This window comes from Dicentrarchus labrax, unplaced genomic scaffold (assembly GCF_905237075.1).
Source record: "Dicentrarchus labrax unplaced genomic scaffold, dlabrax2021, whole genome shotgun sequence".
NCBI lineage: Eukaryota > Metazoa > Chordata > Actinopteri > Moronidae > Dicentrarchus > Dicentrarchus labrax.
In genome coordinates, this window is record NW_026136710.1 from 10,152,262 (window position 1) to 10,170,029 (window position 17,768).

General features: G+C 38.3%; 1 protein-coding gene across 2 annotated transcripts in view; it reads left to right on the forward strand.

The window, feature by feature from the left end:
* Nucleotides 1-17,768, forward strand: part of LOC127370511 (astrotactin-2-like) — a 249,299-nt gene that overhangs the window by 124,999 nt on the left and 106,532 nt on the right. For both annotated transcript variants that reach the window (XM_051412637.1, XM_051412638.1), the window contains 3 exons: nt 8,317-8,401; nt 9,381-9,455; nt 12,819-12,956. In XM_051412637.1, the coding sequence (XP_051268597.1) occupies nt 8,317-8,401; nt 9,381-9,455; nt 12,819-12,956 (298 nt within the window). The remainder of the gene's footprint in view (nt 1-8,316; nt 8,402-9,380; nt 9,456-12,818; nt 12,957-17,768) is intronic.

Sequence of the window (17,768 nt, forward strand, 5' to 3'; positions counted from 1 at the left end):
AAACAAAAAAGCTACTTAAGATACATACATGGTGGTACTGGTGGTGTTTAACTGTAAATGGCTTGTGGGATATGGAATTGCATGCTGTTGGTCAACCCCAATTTTTGTTGAATTGACAATGTTCAGTTTACCCAGTGTAAAAATGGTCAACACAGAAAGCTTATGTACATACCGGTGCTGCAAAGTAATCATCACCCTGTGCCCTGTAAGTTCATACCGTACATTCACTGCATTGATTGTCATGTGAACTTATGAGAGATTTGTTTATGAGGTTGGAGGTTTAAAAAAATAATGAAATCAGTGTTGCATAATCAACCAAATTTTTGTTGGTAATAGATAGAGAAGTAAAAAATGTTTCTGCTGTTTGCCACTTATAATAATATAAGAAAACTGATACCACTTTTTTAAGGTATTGCAGGTGACAGGGAGGTTCACCACTACAAAAAAATAAAAATACAAATGTAGCATACCTCATCCACCTGGGTATGAGGGTGCTGCAATATTTTCAGCACTCCTAATTCCAGTGGGTTTGCATCATTCCAATAAAAGCTGGCCTAGGACATGCTGATATGTGTTTGCTCTAGATTTTTGGACATAAATTCTAAAATAAAGTTCTTCTGTTGTACAGAATAAAAATACATGTACAATACAGAAGGCCTACTGCTGTAGTTAAATCGCCTCTACAGGCAGCAGACATTGCAGTCTACCAGTGTCCTTTTTTTGTTACTACAACTGGGGCAAAGTAATGACATTAACAAGTTGTATCTCCTATCAGTTTAATCAGTTTAATTATAAACACGCCCACATTTCACTGGGAAAATTAAATCCACACTTTTAGACATTTGAACAATTTGCATTCATCCGTTTTCCCTGATCCTGTACATGATACAATACACCAGCAGTCACACTTGCCGTATGATCACAAGCAAGCATCGTTTCACCAAGTTATGTCACATCATATCTATCATGTGCCTCCCTCCTATGCTTCAATGTCACACTGGTTGACTGTCACTGTTAACTATCAGTCATTGTGCCTGGATAATCAGTCCTCTCAGCCTTCACCTTCACTCATGGACTCAACTGCTAGCGTAGAGGTTTGTGGATGAATGGCATGATGCAGCTGTATCTATTGCCTGATAGCTGTTTGGGATCTAGACGGCAATAATTGGACTTGGGCCATGGGGCTGTCTTTTGTTACAGCTGATAAAGTAACAGCCTCATACTGTAGTATTACATACTGTAATAAAATGTCCATGTAAATGGGTTAAAAATACAATGCACCCATAAATGTAATGCATTATTTTACATATAATATCATGACTTTGTACCAGGTGATTATAACTGTAACGTGATGAGTCGAGTTAACACTTTATTATTATGAGTTATTACATTATAATTCAATCTGTCCTATCTTATATAGTTATACGCCCTACTAAGGAAGAATAGATTGCCATCAGCACTTTTCCATCTATCATCCTAACTGACCTCATAAAGACCTATGAACCTCTGTATAGCTGCTTTTGTTTTCCTCCTTTGAAATTATGTCCCCCTGGCTCCTCCAACCTCCCCTAATTGGAACTGAAACTGCTGGGGTGTTAACATATAGCCTGGCTTTATCCTTCCATTTAACCCATACAGTGCTTGTATGTGCACAAATACACACACATACTGCCATGAGTGTTCTCGTGTTCTACCAAGTCATTCTGCCCAAGGTCTTTGGTCTTCTACCTGGTAATTTTATAACACACATACATTTGCATCAAGACAACAATAAATCTTTTATGTCCTCATACCATGAACCTTGAAATTTGAAAATCATCAACACGGTCACAGCGAGATATTAGAAAAATGAAAGACATTATTTGTAACATGAGGTTGGTTGTACAGGTGGAAGAGTGAAGAGAAATGATTTGTGGTCTCAAGTGATTGCCACTTGAAATGCCTACATTGTTGGCTCTTAATTTAGAACAGAAGGGTGTTTAAAGTGAGAGAGAAAAAGAAAGAGGTGCAGAATGAGGACCCAATGATGACAAATTGTACTGGCAGTCTAAAATTGGTGTTTATACTGGATGGTACTATCCCTGTGTGCAGTATCAGGTTGTGTGTCTGCGTAAAAACCTGGCTGGTATGTAACAGGAAAGGGACTAGGTGTGCACATTTAGATAATTGTTGTCATCAAATGACCATTTCCAATCACAGGTGATTAGCTCTAAATTAGGCTGACAAGACGTTCTAATCAGTTAACCATGATTTTTGGCGCCACTGAGTACACAGTAGAGTACGGTAGAGTCAGAATATCAGGCTGCTTGGCAACTTCCACCAAGTGTACAGCTTTATGCCAGTATAGTAACTCTATTCATACTGCAGCTATAGAAACAACAAACTACATCGATTTAGTACTTTTTGTTTGTTTTTATGTGTATTTTTGGTTTTGAGGTTATATTGTCTTATACTATAGGAGGCATTTCAAAGACGAGAGAACAGCAATAAAGGCCACCATTGCTGTGTCCCACTGTGTACAGCTTCTGCCAGGTTCAACTTGATTCTCAGTTTCCACACATTTCCCTATTAGAACTACAGAGGATAACTCCTTAGGAAGAGTAAGGACCAGGTGCAGTGACTTTGTCGATCTCAGCGTCCTAGGAGGTTCATGTAGATCCTTTTCAATCATCACCTTCAATTTTAAGTTTTCCTCTTTTGGGTCCTTAATTGCTTAAGGCAATTAAGCAACCATTTTATTAATTATTCAGTCATTAGAAATTGAAAGATGATGTTTATTTTAAGTCTGGATCACAGGAGTACTTACTGTGTACAAATTTTCATCAATAAAATATTGAGATTATTTGAGCATCCTTTACTTATTGTCATCCATCATTACAACAAAGAGTAAGCAAAATGAATACAATTGGAGCAATTGCATGGACTCATTCAAAATCATTTAAAAATAGAATGAGAGAAAAGCACAAAGAAAATAATGAGCCACCACATCAGCAGCCGGTCCAAACTCATAACATAGCAGATGGAGGGCACTGATATGGCTGATGTCTCCCTAGAATCCCAAGTTAACTCCAGCCAAATGCACACTGTAAATGTGAAAGGAGTGCAGTTGCCATAGTGCATTAGCAGCTCAGTGAAGTTCAAGTTTAATGACCACACCATCAGAACTCCCCCGTCTCCATCTTGTGTGGTGTTTTTAGTGTTGGCTTTATCTTTTTAAGAATCAGTTTTTTTATTATCTAATTCAGCACAAGTCCTCCTTTTCACGGTTTCTTGAGGTACACTCACCTTGTGTCTGTCATTGAGCTTTCTAAAGAATAGTTACAGTCAAGTTTATCTTCTCAACCGCAACCTTCCTGACTGCACTATATCTGAACAAGGTCTTTAGAAACAGAGAATCTGCCACACAAAACTGATTTGTACAAGTTGTCTAAAGGTTAGTTAATCCAGCAGAATATGTAATCAACCAGAAATATCTCTTCCTGTTAATTGCTTTATCCTCCCTTAAACACATTTGCATAAGGGAAAGAGCCGTATTTCACTGATTACTTGCAAGGTTTGTCTCATGCAAACTGTGCTTCTGGGCTGGTGCACCTCATCTGAAACAGGGTAGAAAGAATGTGTCCCTCTGCAGCCTCCAGGCCTACACAAATATGGCTATGCAATACATGTACCTCTTCTGACTGTACAGATAGACTGCTTTGTGTTCTTATGTATAAGCTATATATCTAGATCAATTATCCACACTTAATTGGAGTGTGATAACTCTTTTCCACCATTGAATACATTTGCCAATCTTTTTTATTGTTGATTACATTATGTGGACAGTCCTCGCAAGACCAGCTTCTCGTATATCTTATTCAGGGGATTAAGGTTATCTGTCACTGTGGAGACAAGAGGCCAGTTGTATTGTGCAATGTTGCATAGGACTGTCAATATTGGGATATAGAATGGTACATTTTCAGAAAAAGGTAAGTTGACCTTTTAACACTATTTCAACATCACAGTAGGCAAGATAAAAGAGGAGGGGACAGGTTTGCTTTCTACTTGTGATCAAAGCTAAAACTAAAGCTTCCAGTTCACTGTTTCCAATTTTCAACCTTTCCTTCCCGTTAATGTAACTATCGACAAAAAGATCATGTTTGTTGCTGCTATATTAGGACACAATATCTCTCATTCAAAACACACACAACTCAAAGGAAAACATCTGTACACTTATTTTTACTAAGATGCACTACTCAAATGTTGATGGGCTCAGTTGTAATAAATCATCCGTATATCTGCAGTTAGAATACTGATTGAATCAGAATAGCACATATGAGACAGTGAACTATGTGTACAAGCTATACCAGTTTTGTGGTATCTATGAAAAATTGAGACTTGAAACGGTATTTGATTGATTTGGCAAATATCTTTGATTAGATTAGATTAGATTAGATAGATACTTTATTCATCCCCAAGGGGAAATTCACAGTTTCCAGCAGTATCCAAAAACTGATAATAATAATAATAATAATAATAATAATAATAATAATAATAACGACAAAAACAGGAGGTCAAATTTAAAAGAACTAATAAAAGTAGAATAAATAGCTAAATAACATAACGCCAGCCTTCTGAGGAAGTATAACCTAACTATAGTCCAGTCCAGCCTATCATTCAGGTGTACTCCCAGGTGTTTGTAAGTCTGTACTAATTCCACACGGTCACCGTTGATGGTCACAGGTTCCGGGTGAGCCCTTGGCCTTCTGAGGTCCACCACCATCTCCTTGGTCTTGGTGGTGTTGAGGCGCTGGTGGTTGGAGTCAAACCATGTGACAAAGTCCTGGATGAGTTTCCTGTACTCCTCCTCCTGGTCACTCCTGATACAGCTCACGATAGCCGTGTCGTCAGCAAACTTTTGCACGTGACAGGACTCCGAGTTGTATTTGAAGTCCAACGTGTACAGGGTGAACAAGACCGGAGAGAGCACGTCCCTTGCGGCGCTCCCGTGCTACTGACCGCAGTGTCAGACCTGCAGTCCCTCAGTCGCACATACTGGGGTCTGTCTGTTAGGTAGTCCATTATCCATGCCACAAGATGTGAGTCTACTCCCATGTCTGTTAGTTTGTATTGCAGAAGGCGAGGCTGGATGGTATTGAAGGCGCTGGAAAAGTCCAGAAATGTAATTCTCACAGCACTGTTTCCCCTATCCAGGATCTGTGCAGCAGGTACACAATGACATCCTCATACTCCTTTTTGCTACATCACCTTTGGGTAGGCCTATAGACAATGAATAATAGGCTGATCTAAACATAAACTACATGTTTGCTAAACTCAGTTGTTTAAGTTAAGCTGAATAAGGTAAAAATAGCCTATAATTATGTTGTTTTGGATACATTTATATGTTAAACAGTTAGTGAGGACTATATAAAATATGGTCATAATATTGCACTCTATGATATGATTATACAGTCTTAGCTTTACTTAATTTTGGTTTGCTAAACTGGTTTGTTTAACATCCAGTAATATGTCAAAATACAAACAGGTGTTTGGGGAATCAGGGGAATGCACTGCATGACAGAATGCAAGTGTAGCATTCAGCTCTGTCACTGCCACTTTATTTCAGACTTGCTTTGCTTGCAGTTCATTCAGCAAAGAATCACTGGTAATTTAGGTATTGATTTGCTTTTTCTTTGGTGTGTATGAAATCCAAAAAAAGAATGTTGGCCATGTCCTATTAGATGTTTGCTCTTGAACCAAGCACAAGCTGAGTATAACAGTTGTCAGCAGCAGGCACAATCTTGTCAGTGGTGCTCTTGGATGCAGCCTGTTCCCACCTCTCCTCTCCAATTAATCAGAGTTTGCTATGTAAATCCTTCCTTATTGCAGATGTAAGAAGAAAAAAACACTATTGTTAGCCTTACCACTAACAACTAATGAAAATGCCATTCCAGCCTCTGGCAGACCAAAAATGGAAAGAGAAGAGGAAAAAAGGGGTGGGGGTTGTTGTAATTCCCCCTCTATCTCTCCAGCATGTAACTGGGTACATGCTGGGACCTGACTGCACATGTGCAAGATTGATTTTACTAAGCAATGCCTGTGGCAGTCAGGAATAATTCAATATAACTAGCTATAACTAGGTTAAATGTGTATTTAACCAGTACCAATGGGGAGGTGGGGGACAGTGTGCTTATGTGTTTGCAACATTAGCAGGATACATGTTTGTGTGCCTGGGAGTAGGAAAACAAAGGAGACTGAAGAGAAAGAAAAGCAACAGCAAGTACAAGGAGGAATTATTTAACCTATGGTCATTCCCTAACCTTAACCAAATGGTTATTATTGCAGTCATTTTAACCCAAAATATTATCTTCCCCTAACCCTAACCAAGTCTAACCAAATCTTGACCATACTGGTGCAATTACTTTTTTTTTTTGAACAAGGCAAGTTGGCATGGATTACTATTGTTACTATTAGTCTTTGATTCAAATAAATAACTTGCTATGGACAGAAAAAAAATAAAAGTTATTTGATCAAATGATATATATATAAATAAATTCTGGCTGAAACTAGTGTTCTTCAATCTCTATACTCTTCATACATCTTTTATTTGTAATGGCTATTTAAATGTTGTTGATGTTTATACATTTTAAAGTGCAGCCATTTCAAGATATCTTACTCTTCATTTAGCAAGGGCACATGAAATAACCACAAGCAAATAAAAACATTTGTTGCCTCTCTCTGACTGAATCCTGGTAGTGCATCCCTCCATGAGTGAGTCTCAAGGCTTTAAACTCAACCAGTAAATTATTAAACACTAGATGATAAAATGTGAATGGTGTTGTCTGGGTGGCCATTACACGTTTTTCCATTGCGATGCCTCCATATAGGTCAAGAGAAAGCAGTCAGTAGCTTTAATTTTAGAACCACTGCTAATAGAAAAGTTAGTAAAGCTATCAATGACTTCAGATTTTACGAATGCATTTAGGCCACTTAAACAGCTGTACACATGCAGTGCATTCTTAATATTTTATTCACCATATATGACACTATAAGGGAGTTGTCTTTACGAAACTGGCCCACATAAAATAAACCAAATACACAGTCATTGTTTTTTTTATGTTATTTGAGTAGCAGTCACCTAACAGCACTGGATAACACAATTATTTTCTGTGCAGATACAGCAAAGGTGAGACTTTATTGGATGTTAGCTGGAGTATTTCTGTTTTATGTGAGGATCACATAAACATACCTTTTTTGTAGAGTCAGCAAAGATATGTTCAGTAAATAGAGCTACAGCAAAGCAGAAAACTCAAAACTATAACCTGTCAGTGATTTTTATTACTGTATTATTTTTAACAGTAATCATTCCATTTATAGTTCCATTTTAGCGTATAGATATAGGAGTAAAATCCACAATTTAAAAGATTCTTCACTTTATTCGTATGAGCAAGAACTACATGACATTTCCAGCAACTACTCACAAGGTACTGTTAATAACCAGTCAAATGATGTATTATGACATTGCTGTCCATTGACTTGCATGTTGCACAAAAACAACGGTTTGTTTTAAACATAATGGCTAGCTTGTGAGGCCGCAGCACCATTAACAAGAAAGGTGCACGACTGGCAGCATCCTCTACCAAAACAAAGCTGCTGTGCTGCCGTCTGAATGTCTCTGCTTGTTCTGCAGTGGGGAGCTCTCCAGCCAAGTGTGGAGAACTGAGCAAAGATCTTGTGCTGAGACACAAAATGAAAAGGACAAAAATACCTTAGTGAGGATGATACAGACTTATAGTGATACTGGAAGCAAACAGAAACCCAGTCACTGTTTATCACAGTCTAGCCTGACAGGAAAAACAGAACCGTGTCACTGGACTCCAGGGAGTGCAGTGAGTGTGCAAATAAGCAAATGTTTGTTTCTTATTTGTGTGCTGATTGATGGTGACCTCAGAGCTCTGAGACTTTACACATGAAAAAAAATATGCAGTCATAATGTTTAAAGCATTAATATAACATTTAACAATATCCAATAGTGGAAATGTTCCATTTCACTCTGACAGCTTGGTGACAAACAACCCAAGCGAATGATTGCTATTATATATATTTGTAAAAGATTTCAGGAAAAAGCCCAGCTAATGGTACTGCTTTCGCTGTAAATGTACTCCAGTTTGGTTTGCTGGAGGGGAATTAGCTGGAAAATTAGGCAGCATGGCAACTGTTTATTTGATACGTCTCTAATGAATAAGCAGGAAAGGGTCACTTACATGGTAATTTATTCAACTACTGAGGATAAATAAATATATGCCACTGTGCCCCTTCTTGTTCTCTCTGTTGCAGGAGAATGCAGCTGTCATGAGGGTTATTCCCCCGATCCTGTCCATAAACACCTCTGCGTGCGCAGCGACTGGGGTCGAAACGAAGGGTAAGCCCTGTCTGCTCTATCCACTCATATCGGAAAACTCACTTGTACTTAAGTGACCTCACTGCTGGTTTCGCAGTCCCTACTCCCTACTGCATTAGCGCACAGTATTAACTTTACATAAAATAAAGGTGAAGTCGCTGTGATGGATTAGCTATCCGAAGCGAGTTTCAAGTCTCTGCAAGTTGATCTTCAGAATATTACAATGAATAGAAAGCAAGGTAGGAAATCAATCTAATAACTTACTGTATGACTTCAAAAGTGTGCACCAGTTATGTTAAATATAAGCAATGTGCAGTTAATGGGCTAAAACATGACAACGTACTTGTACAGTCTTTTAACTTTCGGAAGTAGACTCAATCAGAAGTATATGAAGGAAAAGGTAGGAGGGAAGTTAAAGTGTGTAATGAAACAAAACAGCAGAGGAAGGCCAGAGAGTGAAAGAGGGGGAGAGAAAGAGACAGATTAATGGAGAGCAACACAGAAGAAGAAAGGCAAATAGTAGAAATTGACTTTATAGGGATAAAAAGTAAGTCAAATGAGCCCTCTCTCTGACTCTGACCTTGTTTGACAATTAGCTGGCTTGCACAATCATTGGTTCAATTAAAAGGTCCCACATTGTTATTCAGCTCCACCTGTCACCTGTTGGATTCAGTCCAGTCATATATCAAATTTCCATCAATAGTTTTGTAGGACTAACAGCTGACAGAGTGTAATCTTATCCATATGAAAACACGTTTGATAAAGTGATGTTAGCTTTGACCTTGTATTTCAGTTGTTTGATTGGTACATTGTATTATATGCTCGTGGAGTATTTAAACTGCACAACTGCTACATCTTAATCATTATGACCGCCTTAGATTTTTACTTATTTTACATAGACTCAGCTGGAATTATGACATTGAACATGACATTATTTTCAAATAGAGATTTTCATATATTGCTCTCTTTGATTTGGTGTTCCCTTCTCTCTGTCCTCAAGTCCCTGGCCGTATGCTAACTTGGAGAAAGGCTATGACCTAGTTACAGGAAAGCAGGCCCCAGAGAGGATCTTCAGGTGAGTCCTTCACTTCTGGTGTATCTCCTGAGTGCATGACTTCTGCTGGCCATCTGTGACTCTGTGGACACACAGTGGCATTCTTGGCATGTGTTTGTGTGTGTGTGTGTGTGTGTGTGTGTGTGTGTGTGTGTGTGTGTGTGTGTGTGTGTGTGTGTGTGTGTGTGTGTGTGTGTGTGTGTGTGTGTGTGGACGGAGCATACAGATGAGCAGCCGGCAGATACACATAGCCACATTCAGATGGACACACAAATACACCTCGCACTGGGGTGAAGTCTTACCCATGGGCTCTTATGTGGAGAAATAGCCCAAGGGGCCGTGCTGGATGGACTCCTTTCAAATGCTTTTACTGCCATTTTTCTTACACTTCTCATTCTTGATGGGGTCATTGTGTCTGACATTTTCCAAGAAGTACAAGGCACAAAGGGCTCATTCAGTATCACGCAGCTGTTCTATTTAAAAGGTTTCACAATAACCGAGCAATGTATTTATGTTTTTATACATTTCTATTTTCATCTTGTACCTTTAAATAGTCCAGATCGGCCTGACCTATTGCGTTACATGCACTTTCAGACAGAGGCTTTTTTTACACAAACAAAATATGCTTAATAAATAGCCTTGCTAATACATATTAATGATCTAGACAAAATAGAATATAGAATGTACTAATGCCATGCACCATGTTATGGACTTGTTCTACCAGTTGGAAATCAGGCAATAGATGGACCATGCTTGTTCAGTAATACCCTATCCCTTTTCATGAAAATATAGTTGAACAAAAAACACAAAATATAGTGGGTACAGGATTTAAGAAGCACAGTTTTCACTAGAATAGTAATTATGTAATTATCGCAAGAAACTCCAAACACTGATAACAGTAATATGGTATCTATAAACATATACCCTTTTTGACTATACACGTTTCAAAAGTTGACATGATCATTTCTCTATTCAGTTTCATTTGCTGTATATCCTAGGTGAATTAAAGGATAACCTTCATGCTCACTACTACTAGGTAGGAGGAGTTCTTTTTCACAGTAATCTTGCTCCTCTTCACACTGACCTTGCAGAGTCAGTCCACTCTAAGAAATTAGGTACTAAATCCACATTATTTGTTCTGCACAAAAACACATTCCATCTTCCAGCTCTCCACTGCCAGTTAAAAGCACTACTCAGTTGGCGCCGGCATAAACAAATACAAAGGAAGCGACCAAATCTACAGCTTGGTCGAAGCACTGTGTCGGAGTTTGAGAGAGAATAAAGACGAAATGACACAAACACACACACACACACACAGCTGTAGACCACAAATACTTTCAGCCATGTCCACACTCATACAGATAGCAGACAAAGTGAGTAAAGATGCAGCAACCAAGTAGAAACCCTCACTGAGTTCCCTTTGGAAGGTTTCTGTATCAGTGCTGTGTAAGGGAGGATAGGAGAAAAGGATGCATTGCTCTTCAGCTGAACAGTGTTAGAGTCTGCCCGTCCTAAAGAGAAGCTTAATCGTAACAGGGATTGGTTTCACAGATGGGGAGCTTTGTAGAAAACCAGTGCTGCCTCACACTTTTTGCTTGATGCTAGGAAAAATGAGAAAATAAGCTTCCTGTGATGTGAATGCATGAGGGTTACACAAAGAATGGTTGGATGGAAATGCAATGGATTGAATGCAATAATTTAAATGTTAATAATAAACATTTTGAAGTCCAGTTGGGTTTGAATTCGTAGGTAGTGAAGGGAGGTCACAAGTGCAGTGCATTCAGATTCTCTGACTCCAATTAATACACTGGCAGACGCATTTTTAATGCTGAGGCTTGGCAGACCAGTAATCAGGTCATGTACAGACTGTAAATATGCATGTTTGACAGGTTGGATGTCAGTAATATTTCAAAGTAAATAAACTAACATGATGCAAAGGTGGAAAAATACTCTTTGTGATATTGTTTATGTGGGAGTCAAGGAAGGAGTTTGATTGAATCTTATGCCAAGATTTTACACAAGGAAGGCCATACAAGCTTTGTTTCTAGGTTTCTATGAATTTCTTGTTGGCCACCTGCAGAGATACATTAAAAGCACATAATGCAAAGCACAGCCATGTTCTGTGCTATTTGCAATGCCTTACCAGGTGCTGTTATTCCCAAGCGACAAGTCTAGGCCCGCTGCAGGGGGTCCTCCTGAGGATATTAATCTTCACTTTGGAGAAACATCTCTGGCATAAAAACTAATTATTTTTTACACAATCTGCATTTGAAAGGGAGGGAAATAGTTTTTTTGTTTGTTTTGTTTTTGGTATTAGTAATTAAAACACCAGGACACCACAGCTAATGTATTTCTCTCAATCCAATTCTGTTTCCAACAGTGCCATGAGTTCAATGCATGCAAATTCCAATTAAATTACTTGTCACACAGCAACTTTTTACTTGTAGGCTAAACAGCTTTCCTTTACTGTAAAATAACTGTACCAGTCTTCATAGCAAGTAGGGTACAATATTAGTATTGGCTATGAATTTATTTTCTTGTTGAATGTAATTCTACTTTTGTTGCAGCATGTTCTAGAAATAAACAAAAAGTCTTTAAGATTGTGATCACATCAATGCAAATTCCATTATTCTGACCTATATTTGTCAATAATTGCAAGACATGTGTCTAGGAGAAGACCCCAAATATCTGAGACTCTCATCTATTTGTGTCCCAGACTCTCCCCAAATCAACATCACACCCTTCCTTTCTCATTAACCAAGGAACAACTACACTGAACAAAATTATAAACGCAACACTTTTGTTTTTGCCCCCATTCATCATGAGCTGAACTCAAAGATCTAAGACTTTCTCTATGTACACAAAAGGCCTATTTCTCTCAAATATTGTTCACAAATCTGTTAAAATCTGTATTAGTGAGCACTTCTCCTTTGCCGAGATAATCCATCCACCTCACAGGTGTGGCATATCAAGATGCTGATCAGACAGCATGGGTATTGCAAAGGTGTGCCTTAGACTGGCCACAATAAATGGCCACTCAAAAATGTGCAGTTCCATCACACAGCACAATGCCACAGGAGTCGCATGTTTTGAGGGAGCATGCAATTGGCATGCTGACTGCAGGAATGTCCACCAGAGCGTTTGCCTCTGAATTGAATGTTCATTTCCAGATACTGACTAATTTCCCCAATTATTCTTTACAATTATTCTTTCTGTGGGGCCCTCCCCATGCATGTGCTGAATCTTTTAAGCCTACACTTTTCATTGTGTTCATCCCTGCAAAGTATGCTTATGAATGTGCACACACCTGTACAATATGTGTATGATAGTAGTTGAGTAGTTTTGATTGATTGACATTTATTTCTTGTGGTTGTTCCAACACAGATCATTCTACAGTCTGGGCCAAGGGTTGTGGCTGCCAGTCAGCAAGAGCTTTGTGGTGCCACCAGTGGAACTGTCAATCAACCCCATCGCCAGCTGTAAGACAGACGTGTTGGTTACTGAAGATCCAGGGGAGGTCAGGTCAGTCTGACTCAGCTTAGAGCTCCACACTTGTGTTGTAAGAGAAATTGCGCGTAACAGTTTCTCTGCTGTCCGGTCTATATAAACTAAAAGTCTAATACTGTTTATACATGTTTTTTTATTTTGGAAGTTCTTAACAAATACAGTTAAATCAGTGTTTATGGAATTCTAAATCCTGGCCCTACCGCTTGAGTGACACACGAATACTTAATAAAACCCCTTTGTTTCGTGGAGTCTATAAGCCCAAATAATTTATGTCTTTACTTCAATTGTGAGCTGTTTCCATGACACTGGCATTAGTGTTGATGCAGCTATTCTGACTTTAGCACAGATGTTCATTATACATGATATTCCCATATGACTATATAATAGGCATTAAGGAATGTCACTGTGCTACTTCATTATTTTTTGTCATGGCTGCTTTCTTACTACTGTTTCACCATACAGCAGTATGCTTCTTGCTGGCTGTAACTGTAATTTGGTTTATTTGACATTAAAACTATAGGTAAGCATTCAAAATGAGAGTATTTTATGTACATGTGTAAAAAGGCATATTGCTGTAAATGTATCAAAAACATTCAATGTAATTTGCCTACTATGCTTTATAGAATTACTAAAACAGTGTAAGACAGCTATAATAAAATAAAAAGCCAAATATCCATTAAGCATTTAATCAGGTCAATAAATCCTCCCAGAGGTCTCAGATTTAGAGGACTAAAGTGACAAGGAAAAGCATTACACAAACTTAACTTTCAGGCTACGCAAATAGGGATCTAAAAAAAACAAATCCACACAGGAAAATAGTGTCAACAAGGTTATGGATTTGCCAATCCCACAGTGCAATAACAAAATATTGGCCACATTAGACTTGTGTTTTTCTCATCCAACCAGCCAGTAGGTGCTGGCATGCATCAGTGCTGCTGAACAACACAAAACATGTCAGAGCATCAGCTGCAGATTAAAACAATCACCCATCTATGGAATCCAACTGACACCAGCCTGAGAAGTGATATTTAATTTGAAAACTGAATTGCCTGCCGTTGCTAACGTTACATAACACATGTTGTACATGTTGTCACATAATGTGAAGGATAGTATTGTGATACAGGTGTGTGCCTGTGCATCACTGCAACCCATTGTTTTACTCTTTCATCACACAAATAAATTCACACCATCTTTCAACATCTTTCAACAATAATCATCAGCACACATGTCTGCACATAACACACACTGAATCAGTGATGCATTTCTTGTTCACTGATGATTTAATTATTTGCTGTATGGAAAGGCTGTTGTACATATGTTGTACCACATGTACAGACTCTGGTACAACAAACCACACTTGGAAACCACTAGAGCACTACTGAGAAATTATGGCTTGCAAAAATATATACTTAATCACAGTGACATTTCATGAAAACAAACCTCTTACCTCAAGCAAAATATTTTCATAATAGCAAGGAATCACATTTCCAAGGCTCCCTTAAATTGAGAGTCAACGGTGAAAAAAAGCAACTCCAACAGCACATTACTGCAACTTTCAAACTGTTCTGCAAAACTATAATTTGAAGTGCTTCTAAAGTTTACTGGTATTTTCAAGGAAAGATTTCAAGGAGCCCAAACACAAAAAGCTTTTTCAGTTTGCAAACGGTTAATGACTGAATGAATGAATGGTAAGATGACAGAGGCAATGAAGATTTTAAAAATGAAACATGGTCCTTTTTTTCTGGTCAAGCGGCTGTTTTTTGGTTGACTGTTGGTCTGTTGTGTCAACCGAGAAATTTTAGGTCAGGGGTACTCAGACTTCTTTAAGAAAGGTCCTTGTATGGATTAACAAAAAATCAAAAGTCTGCAACAAACTCCTGTCCCTGATTTAATGTTTATGTGCGTTGTATCCTTATTGGAATTATTTGGTTTTGTTTGTTTGATTGATTTTTTTCAAGCATGGTGGGTGCTGTGAACCTGGTGTGACTGCCAGATGGAATCACTGATCCCAGTGTTCATTGGTCAGTAGCTTCAGTGTGAGCACGTTCAAAGGAATGAATGTATTTCTTTATCCGTTAATCTTTTGTTCTCTAATTTCCCTTCTCTCTGCAAACTTCGAGAATGACACCTCACATAGTCAGACACATCACTGACGACTAGGTATGAACACACACACAGAAAAGGGCGAGCACGCATGCACAAAAATACCATTTGAGGTATTTCTGGTAATTCACAGGGGAAATGTCCCTATACTTTAATGACCATGACATGCACACTTTGAAAGTACCCAGGACTTAGGGTACTTTAGCAGTGATTACAGCTGACCCCTACTGATTGGAATCACACTAAACATAGCTGAGGTACTTTTTTATGCCCTGATCAGGTGCTTCCACAAGTACCTGTTCAATGATTGGTTTAGAGCAAGTGTCAGCACCCAGACTGACCCAACAGGAGACAATCATAGCAAAGTGATTGATCATTGTCCTGTACCTTGGCTGCTGACTTTTACAATGTAGGCAACATTCTAACACCACACAAAGTGTTTCATCACCCCAGCGTGTTATAAGCTGCAATGAAAATGTTTTTAAATTACTGAAACACATTAATGCAGAACATGTTCACTTTAACTGACTGGTATATTTCTATGAATCTTCTCGGCACCCAACTGTCCTCTGTCTTTGATACCAAAAATTCAATAAACTAATTTGTAATTCAGAAAGCCTGAATTGCAGTATCACAGAGTATTGGATTTGTAGGTCTAATGTGTATCATATAAATTGTTGTGGAAAATTGTATCCACTGCTGCAAAATTCCAAACTTTTCACAGGCTTTATGAAATTGCCTCAGGACTCAGAACTCCCAAGGCAATTGTACACATCTGCTAAATTGGACCTAAATGGAATTTCTGCACCCCTTGACATTAATTAATAAATTGTGATTAGTAATGGTGAGCTACAAAACTGAGGAGGTGTTTTAGAGCAACAATAGTTTACAGCCATGTATCTACATTATGACTGAAATCATGAAAGATTACAGTTTCTACATTTAGGTAGGAGGCAAAGCAATTATTTCAAAGCAATTACTTCTTTTGTGCATTTTCCTTTTCTTGACAAGTGCCACTGTTGGTGCGTGATGAATAGACCTTGCAGGGTTACATCAAAACTCCAGGTGCAAATTGAGCACTTCAGCTGAGAACAAGAACTTAGCTTTTGTTTTCTTTGCAACAGAGGAGCTCCATTTGGGTTAAAGTAAGTTAAGCTGTGGTGGAAAGATGCGCCTTTGTGAAAAGGGTGAGCATGTCAGCTGTTGTCACCTCCTGAAATTACACCAGCAGTCTTTTTGTTCTGCCTCACTGATGAGTTCCACTTAGAGATAGTAAGTTTAACTTCTAGTCAGATATCATATCTGACACTTTATAGCAACATGACATATTACATGCAACTATTGAAATAGATAGAAACAAAGCCATCTTTCTTGTCTGTGAGTTGAACTGCTGAAAGATTAATCACTCTTAAACAATATCACTCTGGGAAATAAATAAGATCTTTGGAGACACAAAGGAGGAAATACACATTCTATGACTGATTAAAAGCCCACTTCAGTTGGAATAATAAGTTAATGTTCTGTAGTTGGTTAATAATTAGTTCCTGTAACATAGGAGGATCTGTCAGTTTGTCATGAATAATGCAAACAACTCATTATCCAAAGCATTTTTGTGGAACAAAGTCCCATGGGACCTTATGGAGTTTCTGGCTGATGCACTCTCCCAAAGTGTTTATGCAGACGTTGATGTAGTCAGTCAGTCATGATAGACATGTTGATGCGGGAAGTGGTGAAATGTACTGTAGCTGTGGCATTTAAATGGATGCATCCCCGTTTCACTTCTGCCCATCGGCTGACTGACAGAACCCAATGAAATTTATTCTATATGAAAAAGATAAGTGATGTCAAGGTAAGTGTCAGCTTAACTAAGCTCAGCTTTTCACTGAAGATGTTTTGTCTCTTGATATCAACATCACCCAACCTCACATCGGTTAGGCTTCTTTTATAAGCCTTTTAAAAAAGCTTGTTTTAGAATTACACTCTCAGTGTGTTATCGGGTACACATATTGCCAAAGTAAAGTTCCTATATGTATATATACATTGAATCACAACACTCATATTAAGAAAAAACTTATATTTTTTTCTTATGATTATACGAATTTGGCCTAGAGGGGTAGTGTAGCCTCAGATAAGCAGTCTCTTTCATTCCCTGAAAGAAAATTAGTTATGATTTAGGATTTAAAATGCACAGCCTGTTGTGGGAACTTTTGCTGCATCCATTCTGATTAGCTTAACCAGTACATGCTAATTTTAGTGCCCGGCTCCACAGGGGTGAATGTGCATAGCTTATTAGAGGGTAAGACCTGTGTAAAATAGAACAAAGTGCCTCCCTGATTTCTCTCTGACTACAGACCTTCTTGGTTATGTCCTCTTGATATACAGTATTAACCTGAGCTTAAAGGCTACCAAGAATAGCTTGTTCAACCATTTACCTATAAAAGAGTAGTTAAAATGCTGTATTTTACACTACAAGTGATTATAAAGCCGTCAAGCTATATCTCAAAGATTTCCTCTCTTTATTCTCATTATATTTACACTTAAATTACTTTACCTATAAAGTCTGTGACATATAAAGCACTGTAGAGGAAGATTCATTCAAGTGAACGTCCATACTATACTGTTAGGCATATTGAAATACAAGAAACATAAAAGGGATAAAATGGGTCATAATAATAAAAGCAGAGCTTCTGCTTTTGCAGTCTTCAGCACTTGGCTCTGAGTTAT